This window comes from Anabrus simplex, chromosome 2 (assembly GCF_040414725.1).
Source record: "Anabrus simplex isolate iqAnaSimp1 chromosome 2, ASM4041472v1, whole genome shotgun sequence".
In the NCBI taxonomy this organism is placed as follows: domain Eukaryota; kingdom Metazoa; phylum Arthropoda; class Insecta; order Orthoptera; family Tettigoniidae; genus Anabrus; species Anabrus simplex.
Genome location: NC_090266.1, coordinates 162,726,239 through 162,741,626, shown reverse-complemented (window position 1 = coordinate 162,741,626; position 15,388 = coordinate 162,726,239). Strand labels below are relative to the sequence as shown.

The 15,388-nt window shown below is 43.4% G+C and overlaps 1 protein-coding gene across 1 annotated transcript in view; it reads left to right on the top strand.

The window, feature by feature from the left end:
• Nucleotides 1-15,388, top strand: part of LOC136862720 (protein Wnt-16) — a 402,073-nt gene that overhangs the window by 360,394 nt on the left and 26,291 nt on the right. The window contains exon 5 of the mRNA XM_067138942.2: nucleotides 1,481-1,702. Within this exon, the coding sequence (XP_066995043.2) occupies nucleotides 1,481-1,702 (222 nt within the window). The remainder of the gene's footprint in view (nucleotides 1-1,480; nucleotides 1,703-15,388) is intronic.

The window sequence follows — 15,388 nt, the reverse complement described above, 5'->3', positions numbered from 1 at the left end:
TATTTTTGAAGAAGGGCAAGCACTCGATAAAACACTTCCATGGGGGTACGGTATCTTTTTACCACTGCTAATAAGCCACTTATACATGGATATGGCGATACTTGTAACAGTTTATTGTAAATCGGGTTAATCACTTCGACAAAACACGCCCTAGATTTCACCTGTTCACTCACTGTCTTTGAACTGACTGGAAAGGCCTGGCTGAAATCGAGTCGACAATGGCAGAAATAGAAGTCTATTCTCGTAAGGAAGTGGTGGTCACGTTGTCAAGCGGCTTGTTGTCATTAGTGGTTGTTAAGTGTTTGGTAAGGTGATACCGCTGCGGGTGGCGGCTGAAAGGGTGCTGTGTGGGAAATGTTACTCGCACCTTTTCTCAGAAAATACGTGCTGCCAGCATCTACTGGTCAGTTCTTGTGAAATAAGACAGCAAAATTACGAGTTTATTAGTCTTGAATGGCGGTGGAAGTGTTTTCTGCCTAGGTTCATGGATGTGAGAATCTGAGGAAAGCAATATTTGACAATATAAATATTTCAATCTGAGCCGGCGCCCCCTTTATCACTCTCTGCGCCCTCCCAGTGGGCCCCCCTACTTAGCTTGCTATTTGCTTTACGTCGCACCGACACAGATAGGTCTTATGGCGACGATGGGACAGGAAAGATCTAGGAATGGGAAGGAAGCGGCCGTGGCCTTAATTAAAGTACAGCCCCAGCATTTGCCTGGTGTAAAAATAGGAAACCACGGTAAACCATCTTCAGGGCTGCCGACAGTGGGGCTCGAACCCACTATCTCCCGGATGCAAGCTCACAGCTGCGCGCCCCTAACCGCACGGCCAACTCGCCCAGTCCCTCTCCCCCCCCCCCTTCTTTGACGTCCACTGCTCTAGCCAACAGCCTTGCTAAGTGGCTCAGACGGTAAAAACCTAAATTGGCGGGTCCTCTCCCGACACAGTCCGGGAGTATTTGAAGTTGCTTAAATACGCCAACCTCGTGTCGATAGATTTACCGAATGTGAAAGAACTCCTGCGCGACCAAATGCCTTTATATCAGATTATCTGAAAACAGTAGAAAAGTAGTTACCTGCGGGTGGAAAACAATGATATTATTATTATTATTATTATTATCTAGCCAACAGAACGTAGGCTAGAAATCCAAGTGGTGGTCACGCTCGTTGTTACTTAATTTAAGTCATCTTACAGGATCCGATGTTTCAACACAGCTACGCCATTAGCTTTTAATTTTGTTTATCTGGGTAATATTCTTGGTGTATCGTGCAGTCTCAGTAATTATTTCTTTAATTTGTACACGATGTTCTTTCAAAACACGCATTTAATCATGTTGAATACATACGATATGATACAATATATTTGTGCATTTGCGAGTTAAATTCCAAATGTTCTCATACTTTTAGAGTTTTACTGTGACAAATGGACTGCATGTGAACTATTTATTAAATATCATTTTTTGTTTGATTTACAAGCAGGTGCCAACAAAAACTCCGAAACGTCAGCGACGTAAGAGCAAAGGAAAGAGGCCTGTCCAGGTAGCCAAAGAGGACCTGGTGCACATCCACAAATCCCCCAACTACTGCGTCCCCGATTTAGAGAAGGGCATTCCGGGTACTTCGGGACGTGTCTGCAATAAGACGTCCCACGGTCCAGACAGCTGCGACTTACTCTGCTGTGGAAGAGGTTACAACACACAGGTAAAGAATTGAACATCACTTTACTATACGGGGGCATTTTACCTGAAATCGGACGACAAAAATAAATAAATAAGTAAATAAATAAATATATATATATAAATAAATAAAGGCCGCCTCTGTGGTGTAGTGGTTAGCGTGATTAGCTGCCACCCCCGGAGGTCCGGGTTCGATTCCCGGCTCTGCCACGAAATTTGAAAAGTGGCACGAGGGCTGGAACGGAGTCCACTCAGCCTCGGGAGGTCAACTGAGTAGCGGTGGCTTCGATTCCCAGCTCAGCCATCCTCGAAGTGGTTTTCCGTCGTTTCCCACTTCACCTCCGGGATGGTACCTAACTTAAGGCCACGGCCGCTTCCTTCCCTCTTCCTTGTCTATCCCTTCCAATCTTCCCATCCCCCTACAAGGCCCCTGTTCAGCATAGCAGGTGAGGCCGCCTGGGCGAGGTACTGGTCATACTCCCCAGTTGTATCCCCCGACCAAGAGTCTGAAGCTCCAGGACACTGCCCTTGAGGCGGTAGAGGTGGGATCCCTCACTGAGTCCGAGGGAAAAGCCGAACCTGGAGGGTAAACAGATGATGATGATGATGATGATATATAAATAAATAAATAAATAAATAAATAAATAAATAAATAAATAAATAAATAGTCAGCCTCTGTGATGTAGTGGTTAGTGTGATTAGCTGCCATCCCCGGAGGCCCGGGTTCAATTCCCGGCTCTGCCACGAAATTTGAAAAGTGGTACGAGGGCTAGAACGGGGTCCACTCAGCCTCGGGAGGTCAAATAAGCAGAGGTGGGTTCGATTCCCACATCAGCCATCCTGGAAGTGGTTTTCCGTGGTTTCCCACTTCTCCTCCAGGCAAATGCTGGAATGGTACCTAACTTAAGGCCACGGCCGCTTCCTTCCCTCTTCCTTGTCTATCCCTTCCTATCTTCCCAACCCCTCCGGAAGGCCCATGTTCAGCATAGCAGGTGAGGCCGCCTGGGCGAGGTACTGGCCATCCTCCCCAGTTGTATCCTCCGACCCAATGTCTCCCGCTCCAGGACACTGCCCTTGAGGCGGTAGAGGTGGAATTCCTCGCTGAGCCCGAGGGAAAAACCAATCCTGGATGGTAAGAATAAATAAATAAATAAATAAATAAATAAATAAATAAATAAATAAATAAATAAATAAATAAATAAATAAATAAATAAATAAATAAAAACTTTAAAATTTAAATAGAAAGTGTGGTGCAGGTCTTTTGATTTGACTCCCGTAGGCAACCTGCGCGTCGTGATGAGGAAAAAATGATGATCAAGACACACAATTCCCGTGCCAGGGAAATTAACCAATTATGGTTAAAATTCTCGACCCGGCCGGGAATCGAATACGGGAACCCTGTGACCAAACGCCAGCATTCTAACCATTTAGCCATGGAGCCGGACAGAATAGAAGTATGATCTTAGAAACGTGATGTGTTTGGAGATATTCATTTCTGCACAATATCAGCTTCTTCTATTCAACAGTCTTATTAATATTGAGTGCCGAATATAGTAGCCTATATTTCTCCAAAAGTCAACGTTTTTCAGAAATATTATAAACAAACTATTAGATATATTACATTCATTTTGTCATATTTGTAAATAAGATGCAATACAATAATAAATGTCTTGGAAATTAAGTTATTATTTATCGTATGGCATAAACATGCAGAACTACAGTATTTATTGAAATATGATAACAATATTACATTATACAATTTACAGGGTGTCTGAAAATAAGTTACCGAAATTATAAGGAGACATAGTGTCATCATCATCATCATCATCTGTTTACCCTCCAGGTTCGGTTTTTCCCTCGGACTTAGCAAGGGATCCCACCTCTACCGCCTCAAGGGCAGTGTCCTGGAGCTTCAGACTCTTGGTCGGGGGATACAACTGGGGAGTATGACCAGTACCCCGCCCAGGCGGCCTCACCTGCTATGCTGAACAGGGGCCTTGTGGAGGGATGGGAAGATTTGAAGGGATAGGCAAGGAAGAGGGAAGGAAACGGCCGTGGCCTTAAGTATAGGTACCATCCCGGCATTCGCCTGGAGGAGAAGTGGGAAACCACGGAAAACCACTTCTAGGATGGCTGAGGTGGGAATCGAACCCACCTCTACTCAGTTGACCTCCCGAGGCTGAGTGGACCCCGTTCCAGCCCTCGTACCACTTTTCAAATTTCGTGGCAGAGCCGGGAATCGAACCCGGGCCTCCGGGGGTGGCAGCTAATCACGCTAACCACTACACCACAGAGGCGGACAGGAGACATAGTGTTCTGAACCGAAACTCGATCTGTGGCGTTTTTTTTTATTTCCTCCTAGTGAAAGCTCACCGGAAAATCTATAAAGAAATGAAAGTTCATTCGTGAGCAACTTCTGTGTCAGCCTGTGCAGCGCGTAGCCGGCCAAGCTGTCTTGCTTGATAACGTTGGGCGGTGCGCTACCGCAGTATACTGACGTGTCCCCCGCTCACGTACAGCCGTACTATACTGAAATTCAAGTCAAGAGCTTAGGAAAAGTATCCTTCCGCACGTGAGCACGTCCCTTGTTCCCCCTTCCCGTCTCCGTTCTCCATCTCCGCCACAACCAGCTTATTATTAACGCCGTGTGGCTATCTGACAAGTACTTCATTCTCAAATAGTGAAGCATCAAACGAAATTACATCCTTTCACATAGCTGTACTTTGATCACGTACCATACCTATTTATTCCTTTATTGACCATGTAAAACCTACAGATTACTGATGAATAACAGAAGTATACGATTCCGCTCTCGTGCAACGACTGTCAGTGGCAGTTTCTCATAGTTCAAAAGGCTGAAAAAACCACCTGTGAGTGGGATTGCAAAATACAATGTTTCCAGGAATGTTGTAAATATTGTAGTCTCGTCATTCGGAAAGTAAAAACGAACTCATGATCCCCTCATGACAACATTTCTGCAGGTATATGGCGGTTACGAACATAAAGCAAAGTACACATTATTATTATTATTATTATTATTATTATTATTATTATTATTATTATTATTATTATTATTATTATTATTATTATTATTTATTCTCGAATACGCCAAGGATCCTATTCCCATACCGTATTAAGGCCCTTCCTGTTTTATTTACGGCGAGTGATACATCGACCTTTCGCTGGAGACTTGGATTTTCCGTGGAGTTTAAATTCCACGCGAGCGGCGTAAACACTGTACACAGAAACGCCGGTCAGCTGCGCGGTGTTTTTCGCCACGTCTTCTTCAGTCCACAGCGGATTCTCATCTCGTAGGATACTGTAAACGTTTAAAACAATTTGGTTTAGATTTCCCACTTAATTTTTCTCCACTTTTGTTAGCTTTAAAATATTTCACAGGGGACTCAAGCGTCACAGCATCACACACGTCTTGCTCACAGCCTGGCAGCCATTATGAATACTGAACATGCTGTTGCAGCCAGTAGCCCAGTACTGCCAACAGTTTTCTTGGATCCATCTTCAAAGTCGCACATATTATGCGAACTTATCAGCAATGGAATGAACTCGAACAAAGCTCACTAAGTACACAGTGCAATAAGATATCAATATCATATTAAATAATTATTATTTTGCTACATACACCACTGAGAACAATAACTATTCATAGTCATCTACGTATAAAATATCAGAGTTGGTAATGAATCATACAACCTGTGATATATTTTCCATATTTATACAGGACAAAGATTTTTATTTCGTCGAGTCAGTTCACCAGAATATCTAACAAAACTGAAGGAAGCTCCTGATTTCAGGAACAAGTAACAAACCTAGGGAACTATTTGGCGCTGCGGAAGTCTTTTCACCGACCAGAAGTCTGACTAACATCAAAGGGACCGCTAAGGTCTTGAGTTGACTCTCAGTATAGTACTGGCGGCGTATCACTGAACAACATCCGATCATCATGCCTGGAAAAGGTAGCGTCTTTATTCTCATTAATATAAGGTGCGCTGAACCGACTGACGTACAAAAATAGAATACTAGTAGTAAAATTCCTGCCGGTTTTATAAAGCATGTCGGTAAACACAGTACATTTCGTGCATGCCAAATTTCGTCACACTACAAAATATTGACTGAAATGACATATCCACGTGATATAAGTTATGTAATAAAAGCACGTCCGGTGGTATTGACAGGTGTTAAAGGCTGTTTAGAACAGAGTATCCTAGGATATAGTTTAATACAACTAAGTCCAACGTAGATCCGTACGTTATTATTGTGTTTTGATGGGTGTTAATCAGAGATGTACACCACTATTAATGCCAAACATCTTCGTTACGTTATTTAGATTTCCTCACCTGACAGGCCGTATGTTGATAAACGGTGTTAACAGTCAGGTTGTGAGTTTCACAAATAGGAAAAGTCCTCTCAGTTTTAATTACTGCGATGATGGGGCGAAAGTTCCTTTTGGGTTTCATTGTAAGTATGTAGGTGTTAATATAAGGGAACCGGGCGAGTTGGCCGTGCGCGTAGAGGCGCGCGGCTGTGAGCTTGCATCCGGGAGATCGTGGGTTCGAGCCCCACTGTCGGCAGCCCTGAAGTTGGTTTTCCGTGGTTTCCCATTTTCACACCAGGCAAATGCTGGGGCTGTACCTTAATTAAGGCCACGGCCGCTTCCTTCCAACTCCTAGGCCTTCCCTATCCCATCGTCGCTCTAAGACCAATCTGTGTCGGTGCGACGTAAAGCACATAGCATGAGTGCGTGACTAAGGAATAAATAAAAAGAAATATAAATAAAAATTCTGTATTTCATGTGTGAAAATAAAACTTCTTCACTTCTGAAGATAACTGAAATATGGGTGTCGGAAGTCATGAAAACCTTATTATATGATAAATTTAGCGACTTTTTCTGTTGGGTTATATTACACATAGGAAAATATGTTTTATGTAATCTTTATTTCAAAGCTTCTCTATATTTATTTTTAAGTTTTGTAAATTATAAAGGATCCAAATTTATATTTTTTGCAGTATTTTGTCCTATTTTACGTGAAATTATTATAATATAAATCACTTAGTCTGTATCATATCAAATCTCGGTTTGTAATGATGTGTACATTGGTATCGACTGTTGACTCCACTGAGGAGGTATGCGTGGGACAAACTGACTCAGCTCTATACCAATAATGCCTCGAATATATTTGTCTTTAAATTGTAAACTAAATTTTTTCTTCTTCTTGTTCTGCGTCGACCTATAGAGATATTTTGCCCCTACTTGCACCATATTGATATGAACTTGCGTGAAATTGGAATGGAGGAAGTGTAGTGTGTTGAATGTGAGGAAAGGAACGTTAAGGACGACACAAGCACCCAGTCCCGGGATATTAATCATTTACAATTAAAAACCCCTGTCCCAGCCGAGAATCGAACCCGCGGCCACCGGGTGGCAGGCGAACGCGTTGCCCCCCACACCGCGGGGCCGAACATAGGTTGAGCTTACTACTAGCTTAACAGTACAACACTTGATGTATCCGAAAAGACGCACACAAAATGCTGTCAGTTGTGTCCACTCTTTTATTTACAAGTTATTTACATATTTTCTTACACACACGCACTAATGAACCGCCGTCTGGATAAAAATCTGACTGCTACAGTAGCATGTCACAACCAACTACCAACATAACCAATTCACATACTTGACTTCAAACACTCGCCTGACACTGCTTCCACACAAGTCTCATTAAAGCGACGTAAAGCAAATAGAAAAAAAAAAGAGTCTCATTAAAACAACTCCACTCTCACTCACAAGACTGCCTCTTTATATAGTTGCCTGGCCAGGTTTCTAGAAGAATATGACACAACATGTTTTCTCGTAAATTCGAGAGTCTCCAATAGCCTACTTACATTGTAAGGAAGTTTCTATACAAATCTAGTCGCGCATTGCATTGTTCTTGACTTATTACAGTGTGTTTCACATCGTTGCATTGGATTGTACATCATATATACAGCCAATAATAAATTATATACTGTTAATTACGTGTTCTTACATTAAGTAAACTCATATTTATATATATATGCAGCACATGTTTCATGACATAACCTCACAAATAATACGATTGCGATTTATACCAAATAAATTCCGGACATAACTACGTAAAGACTACACTTGAGACTAATAGACGTAAACAACTTCATAGCCACACCTCACAAGTAATAATAATAATAATAATAATAATAATAATAATAATAATAATAATAATAATTGCACCAAGTAAAATTGGCAGCGATGTGGAAATAAGGAAGGTGCGGGCTTCAAGACCGAAGGCTGACTACCAGTGACGAGCAAGGAGAGCCATAACGCAGTGAGCGAAAACCGAGTGGTTGTAATGCTGAACATTTATTACAATAATGAGTGCGCACAAATGAAATCCGTATTCATTGGGGGACCTGCCCTCCAACAATTCAAATATTACAACTCTCAATTCTCAATTCTTAACAAACTCCTTTTAGTGACAACGTGTTAAATTAAAAGAAACCACATTAACTTTTACAGAAGCAACCCTCTTACTATTTACTGAGGCTCTTAGCCTCTATTAACAAGAGAGCAAACACGTTACATTCTCAATATAAGGCAACTCCCTCCCTAAGCCTAACGTTGGTTGGTAAGCTTTCCTACCTCCATGCTCGCGGCTAGATGACCAAGCTGCTTGCTCGCTCCAAGCGAACTGAACGAAGTTTACTGCGAGCACCGTGCCATCCCTCGGCAGAGGCGCGGAGGGGCAAGGTGGAGAGAGAACACGACGAGTGCGCAGGTCGGAGGAAGGCTTGCCAACACAATTTGGAGGGTGCCACCAGGGCGGAAATAATTTCGCATTTCCCTGGGGCCATAAGGGAACGGGACAACATTTATACTTTATTAAGATAGGAAAAAAAAACACACATGTTACAAGGATATAATATATGCAGATCGACCTGTATGAATTGTAAATTTAAAAGTTCATGACGAAGGAGAGTTCCTCTTGGTACAGACCTCCCTCCCTAAGTTTCCAACCAGGTTGGAAAAAGTCTTTCTTCTTTTACTTTAGACATCACAAGAGCTCTTGATAAAAGGTTCTTTTTTCCAAACAAATAAATATCAGTTTGCTTAAGCAATTAAAAACACTCGGAGAAAGAGTCTTTGCTAAAGATACACCAACAACTGGCCTAACATTTCATTAGGTAAACACCTTTTAGCTTGGCGAAAGGCAATAAAAGCCAGTCCGTGAGAATCCATATTTCAAGATGCACATCTGAAAGATTAGAATAAGTTGAAGCAGAATCGCCGGGCGAGCTACCGGCTTGCAAGTCCAAGTGACGACGAAAATGACGAATGCCGAACACGCGGCAACCAGGCACACCAAGATGCAATAAGCCAGATGGATGATGCGTGCCACAACTGGCGGCGAATGCTAGCCAGCGCAAAACATACAACATGCAGAAAAACGGCCCGGAAGGACGGCCGATGGAGTCAGCGCATGCCAAAACACGCCCACATGAGGGGCCCTTCTCACGGAGCGACGGCGAAGATGGAACCTCCATAATGCTGAAACATACAAGTTTAAGGCCAGCAGTTTTGTCTTCACAAGAGCCGATAAGATGTAAGAGTGAAGGTGGAGAAAGACAATCCCGGGTCAGCGCGCCGGGCGTGGAGGTAGGAGGCTAGGTAGGGCTGCAGGAGGGCTCACATACCAAATTTAAAAACTCTTACAGACTAAGTAAAATACAACTCCCCATAAAATACAGAAGTTAGCAAAACAACAGGGGAACAAACCCCGCAAACATGAACACCACAGACGTATCGGTTCTCGCCAACCAATTAAAGCAAAAACTTCATTGAGCAGATTGAAGCTGAGAAAGATGAACACGAAAAACTCCCTCGGTCACGGGGTCTCTCACCAACAGGGTGACCGGGGTAAGAAAATCAATAATCCGGAAAGGACCCCGGAACCTGGGTGCCAACTTCCCAGAGGGAACAAAATTCTTAATGAATACCTCATCCCCGACAGCCAGGCTGGTAGGCTGACGCCCCTTATCGTAGCGCTCCTTCTTCCTCTGGTAGGAGACCTGAAGATTCTCTTTAGCTTTCTTCCAGTTCGCGCGAATATAAGAGGATCCACCCTCTCAGGCAACAAATCATCAATATGCCACAAATTGGAAAGCGGCGAGTTCGGAAGAAACGAAAACATGAGAGAGAAAGGGGAAAACTGGTGTGCCTCATGCACCGCAGTATTAAAAGCATAAGCCAGCCACGGCAAGGTGGTGTCCCACCTCTGAACATCGTGGTGATGAAAAGCAATGAGGGCCGAGCGTAAATTCCTATTAACTCTCTCCGCGTACGAAGGCTGGGGGTAGTAAGGGGAAGTCGTGACGTGAGTAATCGACAGGCTAAAACAGAAGTTCTTAAATAGATGAGATGTAAAGGCTTTAGCATTGTCTGAAACCAAATACTGACTAGGACCAAATGATGAAAATATGGTTTTTAAACATCTAATGGTTGTTTCAGCGTTGGCCATCCTCGTCGGAAATAACCATGTAAAACGAGTGAAGCCATCCACGCAGACCAAAATAAACCTATTTGATTCCGATTTCGATCTCGGGAGAGGTCCTACGAAATCGATATATAGACGTTGCATAGGACGGGTAGCTTGGGTAGAGGATAACAACCCAACCCGAGAATTAACACATGGCTTACTAATCCTACAATTCTTACAAGCCTTGACAAGTTCACGAACGTCTCCGTCCATTCCCTTCCAGATGAAATTTTCCCTGACCTTCTCCCTTGTTTTAAATACTCCCTGATGACCTGCGAGGGGAGTTTCATGAAAATACTTAAAGATCATGGGGACCAACACAGATGGAATTACAACTTTCATCTTACGATCATGACGGGAGGGGCAACAAAGAACTCCGTTCCTCAATACATACGGATCGACAATTTTCCCATCCTTCAAGTCTTGGACGATAGGAGCCAAGAGCGGATCTTCCAATTGAAATTTACCTATATCGTGATACAAGAGAGGGGAATCAGATAAAATCGCTCCAGCCAAGGATATTGCTAGAGAGGACTCAGAAGGACCTGGTTCGTCATCAAGAATAGGTTGTTCAGAAAACATCCTGCTGAGAGTATCCGCTACAACGTTCTCAGAGCCCCGAATATGACGGACGTTGAATTGAAAGGCGGAAATTCTAATGGCCCAACGAGCCAAGCGACCAGTTTTCCGTGGTTTCCCAAGCACCCAACTTAACGCCTGGTTGTCAGTTTCAAGCTCAAACTTAACATGCTCTAGGTACACACGAAAGCGTTCTAGAGCAAAAAGAACAGCCAAGCCTTCAAGCTCGTACACGGAGTACTTAGCTTCTAAAGGGGTAAGAGCCCGTGAAGCATAAGCAATGGGGCGTCTCCCTAACTCAGATTCCTGGAGCAAAACGGCTGCGACAGCTGACGAAGAAGCGTCGGTTTGCACTATGAAGACCTTAGTGAAATCCGGCATAGCTAACACCGGAGCGTTAGAAATGGCCAGCTTGAGATCGTCAAAAGCAGCCTGCTGAGAAGCTCCCCACTGAAACCTTACTCCCTTACGCCGGAGTGCATTAAGAGGGGCCGCACGACTGGCAAAATTCGGGACGAATTTTCGGAAGAAGTTAACCATTCCGACAAAGCGGGACACACCTTTCACATCCTGCGGAGGAGGAAAATCCTGAATGGCCTGAGTGCGGGAGTGATCGACCGAGACACCGTTAGAGGATACAATATGCCCCAAAAAGGACATCTGAGGTTTGGCGAACGAGACCTTGGACAATTTGACTGTCAAGCCAGCCTTCCTCAGGCGTGACAATACTTCATCAAGGTGCTGGAGATGATCCTCGAACGTCTCCGAATACAAAACTACGTCATCAAGATAGTGATAAAGGAAGTCAAATTCAATGTCGGAAAACAACTGATCAAGGAGTCTCGTGAGAACGGCGGCGCCTGTCGAGATCCCAAAAGGCAGCCGGCAAAATTCATAAAGGTTCCAGTCCGTCGCGAAGGCCGTCAGATGACGAGACTCCTCCGCGAGCGGAATCTGGTAATAAGCTTGATTGAGGTCCAGGACAGTGAAGTACCTCGCCCTCTTGAACCATGAAAAACACGTATGTAAATCCGGGAGCGGGACAGACTGCAAGACCACTTTACGATTAAGAGCCCTGTAATCCAAAATAGGCCTATAACCACCCTGGGGCTTGGGCACCAGGAAAATGGGGGAAGAGTAAGCCGAAGTAGAGGGCCGGATGATCCCTTCCTCAAGCATGTTGTTAATGATCTCCTTTAATGCCTGCATCTTAGGAGGAGATAAACGGTAGGGCGGAAATCTGACAGGGACCGAATCCGTGACCTCTATTTTATACTCTAAGATATTCGTCATCCCCAATTTCTCAGTAAACACATCCGGGTAGGCCTCGCACAACTCCCTAATACGCTGCGCCTCATCCTCAGTCAAATGGCTAAGATCTGACACCACTTCGTCCCGAGGCGGCGATACCGACGACGCTGAAGCAGAATTACTAATGTGCAAAGGTATTTTATTCATTTGTGAAAACTTAAACCAACATGAACCCTCCTGAATATCTAAGACTAAACCAGAATAATCGAAAAAATTTGAACCAAGAATGACAGGATACGGCAAATTACTCGCAACATACAAGGGAAATTTCCAAGTAAAATTGGAAAGACGAATTTTACATTTTACCAGTCCCAGGACTTCAATTCTGGAAGAATTGGCTGATACAAACGAATGCAAAACCGGAGATAAATGAGGGAATTTACAGACAGCTTTATGTAAAGCAAACCATCTTTCACTAATAAATGACACCACACTACCAGAATCAAGAAGAGCCGAAACGGGCTCATTGTTTATTTCGACCTCAACCAACGGACTCACACCTTTAATTTCCGTAGATATCTCTAAACAGCCCACAGGACAAATAGGAGATGGTTCACCAAACGAACAAGATGTTTGATTGATAACAGGGGAAGGCAAGGTGGTACCATTGTCCTGCACCACCTCCCGCTGTAGTCAAGAGCTATTTGAATGGGTGGTACAATGTCGCGCAAGATGACCTGCGACCCCGCACCGAAAGCATACAATATTACTGGTTCTGGGCGGAACCTCTACCCTAGAACCAGCACTAGCACCCTGACTGTTGTTACGAGACCGAGAGGGGCATTTATTACGCAAATGATTAGAAGCACCGCAATTATAACACTTTCTTAATAAGTTAGGCTTACGAACCACCACAGACTCCCTGTCATTAGAACCAACCGGGGGCAAGCTAGTAATACGAAGTGAGTCCGCATGGCGAACACCTTCAGCCGATACCACTATCGCTTCGAGCTCCGCAAAACTGTGAGGTTGAGCAGCAAAACAAAGACAGGAGCGGTATAACGGGGAAATGCCCTCTACGATCGTGAGAACGATCTCCTCTTCTGTATAATGTAACGCAAACACCCTAGCGTAAAATTTAACATCAGCAACATATTCTGTTAAAGGCTCGTCCGAGCGTTGAACCCTGAAATAAAATTTCAGCACTAGAGAGCTGAGAGCCCTAGCCGGAATAAAATGAGTAAGCAAATAAGCATGAAACTGCTGAAGTGACAAATGATCAGAAATAGCACTAACTATTTTATTGGAAAGCACCCCTGTAGTATACGGATAAAGAATTTGCAATATTTGAACGTGAGTTAGCCCGAACACAAGAGCATGATCCTGAAATTCCACAAAAAATCGCAAAAAGGTAACTACATCATCGGCAGATTTTACCGAATAACGGGGAACGTTTTTCAACATACTACTTAACGGGTGAGGGATACTAGAAAAGGGCAAATTCACAGAAGGCAAGATCGATTGCTGAACTGGAAGATTAGCCTGGGGGAGAATCCTAGGTAAGGGACCTTGCTGCGATTCCAGCAAGCCTTGCACACCATCCAACTCAGGATTACCAATAACCTTATTGGGTTCCTCGTCAACCCGATTAACAGAAGGAGTGACAGGTTTAGATTTAATGGAGAGTGCGGCCAACCAAGCCCCAACCTTTCCTAAAAGTTGGACTGCCTTGTCCTTCAAAGCTCCAATTTGACTTACTAGCTCCTCCTTTAATTCTAAGGAGAGTAAATCTTCCGTCCGATAAACATAATGGGTTAGACGCCCTTGTACTCGTTTTAACTGATGAAGAGACGCTACATCGTTCTCTAAAAAATCCATAACTGAGGATATTTCAGTCAAATTGGCCTGAATAAGGGACGCCACACTCGCAGCCTCACCGTCAGAGACCTTGGGTACCACAACAATTTTATCTAAATTAGTTCGTAATAATAACTCATCCGCTTTAACTGTCCCTTTAGACTCTACATTACGAATTGACAGTTCGTATAACAACTCTTCTTTTCTAAGAGACCCAGGATATGCCACGTCTCGAGTAGCCATGGTAAAGATATCGCCGGCCACCAAGCTGAACGGGAAACACCGTAACCGAAAGAGAGAGAGACCACGCACACTCAAAATTGCCCGAAAGAACTGGTAGGAGCACAAACCACGCTCTGCTACCAGACTGCTGCACCAAGTAAAATTGGCAGCGATGTGGAAATAAGGAAGGTGCGGGCTTCAAGAACGAAGGCTGACTACCAGTGACGAGCAAGGAGAGCCATAACGCAGTGAGCGAAAACCGAGTGGTTGTAATGCTGAACATTTATTACAATAATGAGTGCGCACAAATGAAATCCGTATTCATTGGGGGACCTGCCCTCCAACAATTCAAATATTACAACTCTCAATTCTCAATTCTTAACAAACTCCTTTTAGTGACAACGTGTTAAATTAAAAGAAACCACATTAACTTTTACAGAAGCAACCCTCTTACTATTTACTGAGGCTCTTAGCCTCTATTAACAAGAGAGCAAACACGTTACATTCTCAATATAAGGCAACTCCCTCCCTAAGCCTAACGTTGGTTGGTAAGCTTTCCTACCTCCATGCTCGCGGCTAGATGACCAAGCTGCTTGCTCGCTCCGAGCGAACTGAACGAAGTTTACTGCGAGCACCGTGCCATCCCTCGGCAGAGGCGCGGAGGGGCAAGGTGGAGAGAGAACACGACGAGTGCGCAGGTCGGAGGAAGGCTTGCCAACACAATTTGGAGGGTGCCACCAGGGCGGAAATAATTTCGCATTTCCCTGGGGCCATAAGGGAACGGGACAACATTTATACTTTATTAAGATAGGAAAAAAAACACACATGTTACAAGGATATAATATATGCAGATCGACCTGTATGAATTGTAAATTTAAAAGTTCATGACGAAGGAGAGTTCCTCTTGGTACAATAATAATAATAATAATAATAATAATAATAATAATAATAATAATAATAATAATAATAATAATAATCGATATTTGTATTATTTGCCCATGGGTTAAGGAATATTGTTTCCAAGTTATGTTAGTCTATTACACTTGCGTCACACTCTCATATACAAATCCACACGTACCTTAAATATTTCAAAATTTTACACTATGACTTAGTGCGCAACAACAACAAATACAACAACAAGAGTACAACAAGTAATTCCATGGAAAGAAAATTTTACAAGAAATAGTCTACTACTAGTTTAACATTCTAAATCTAGCATCATTATTTATACAAATTTA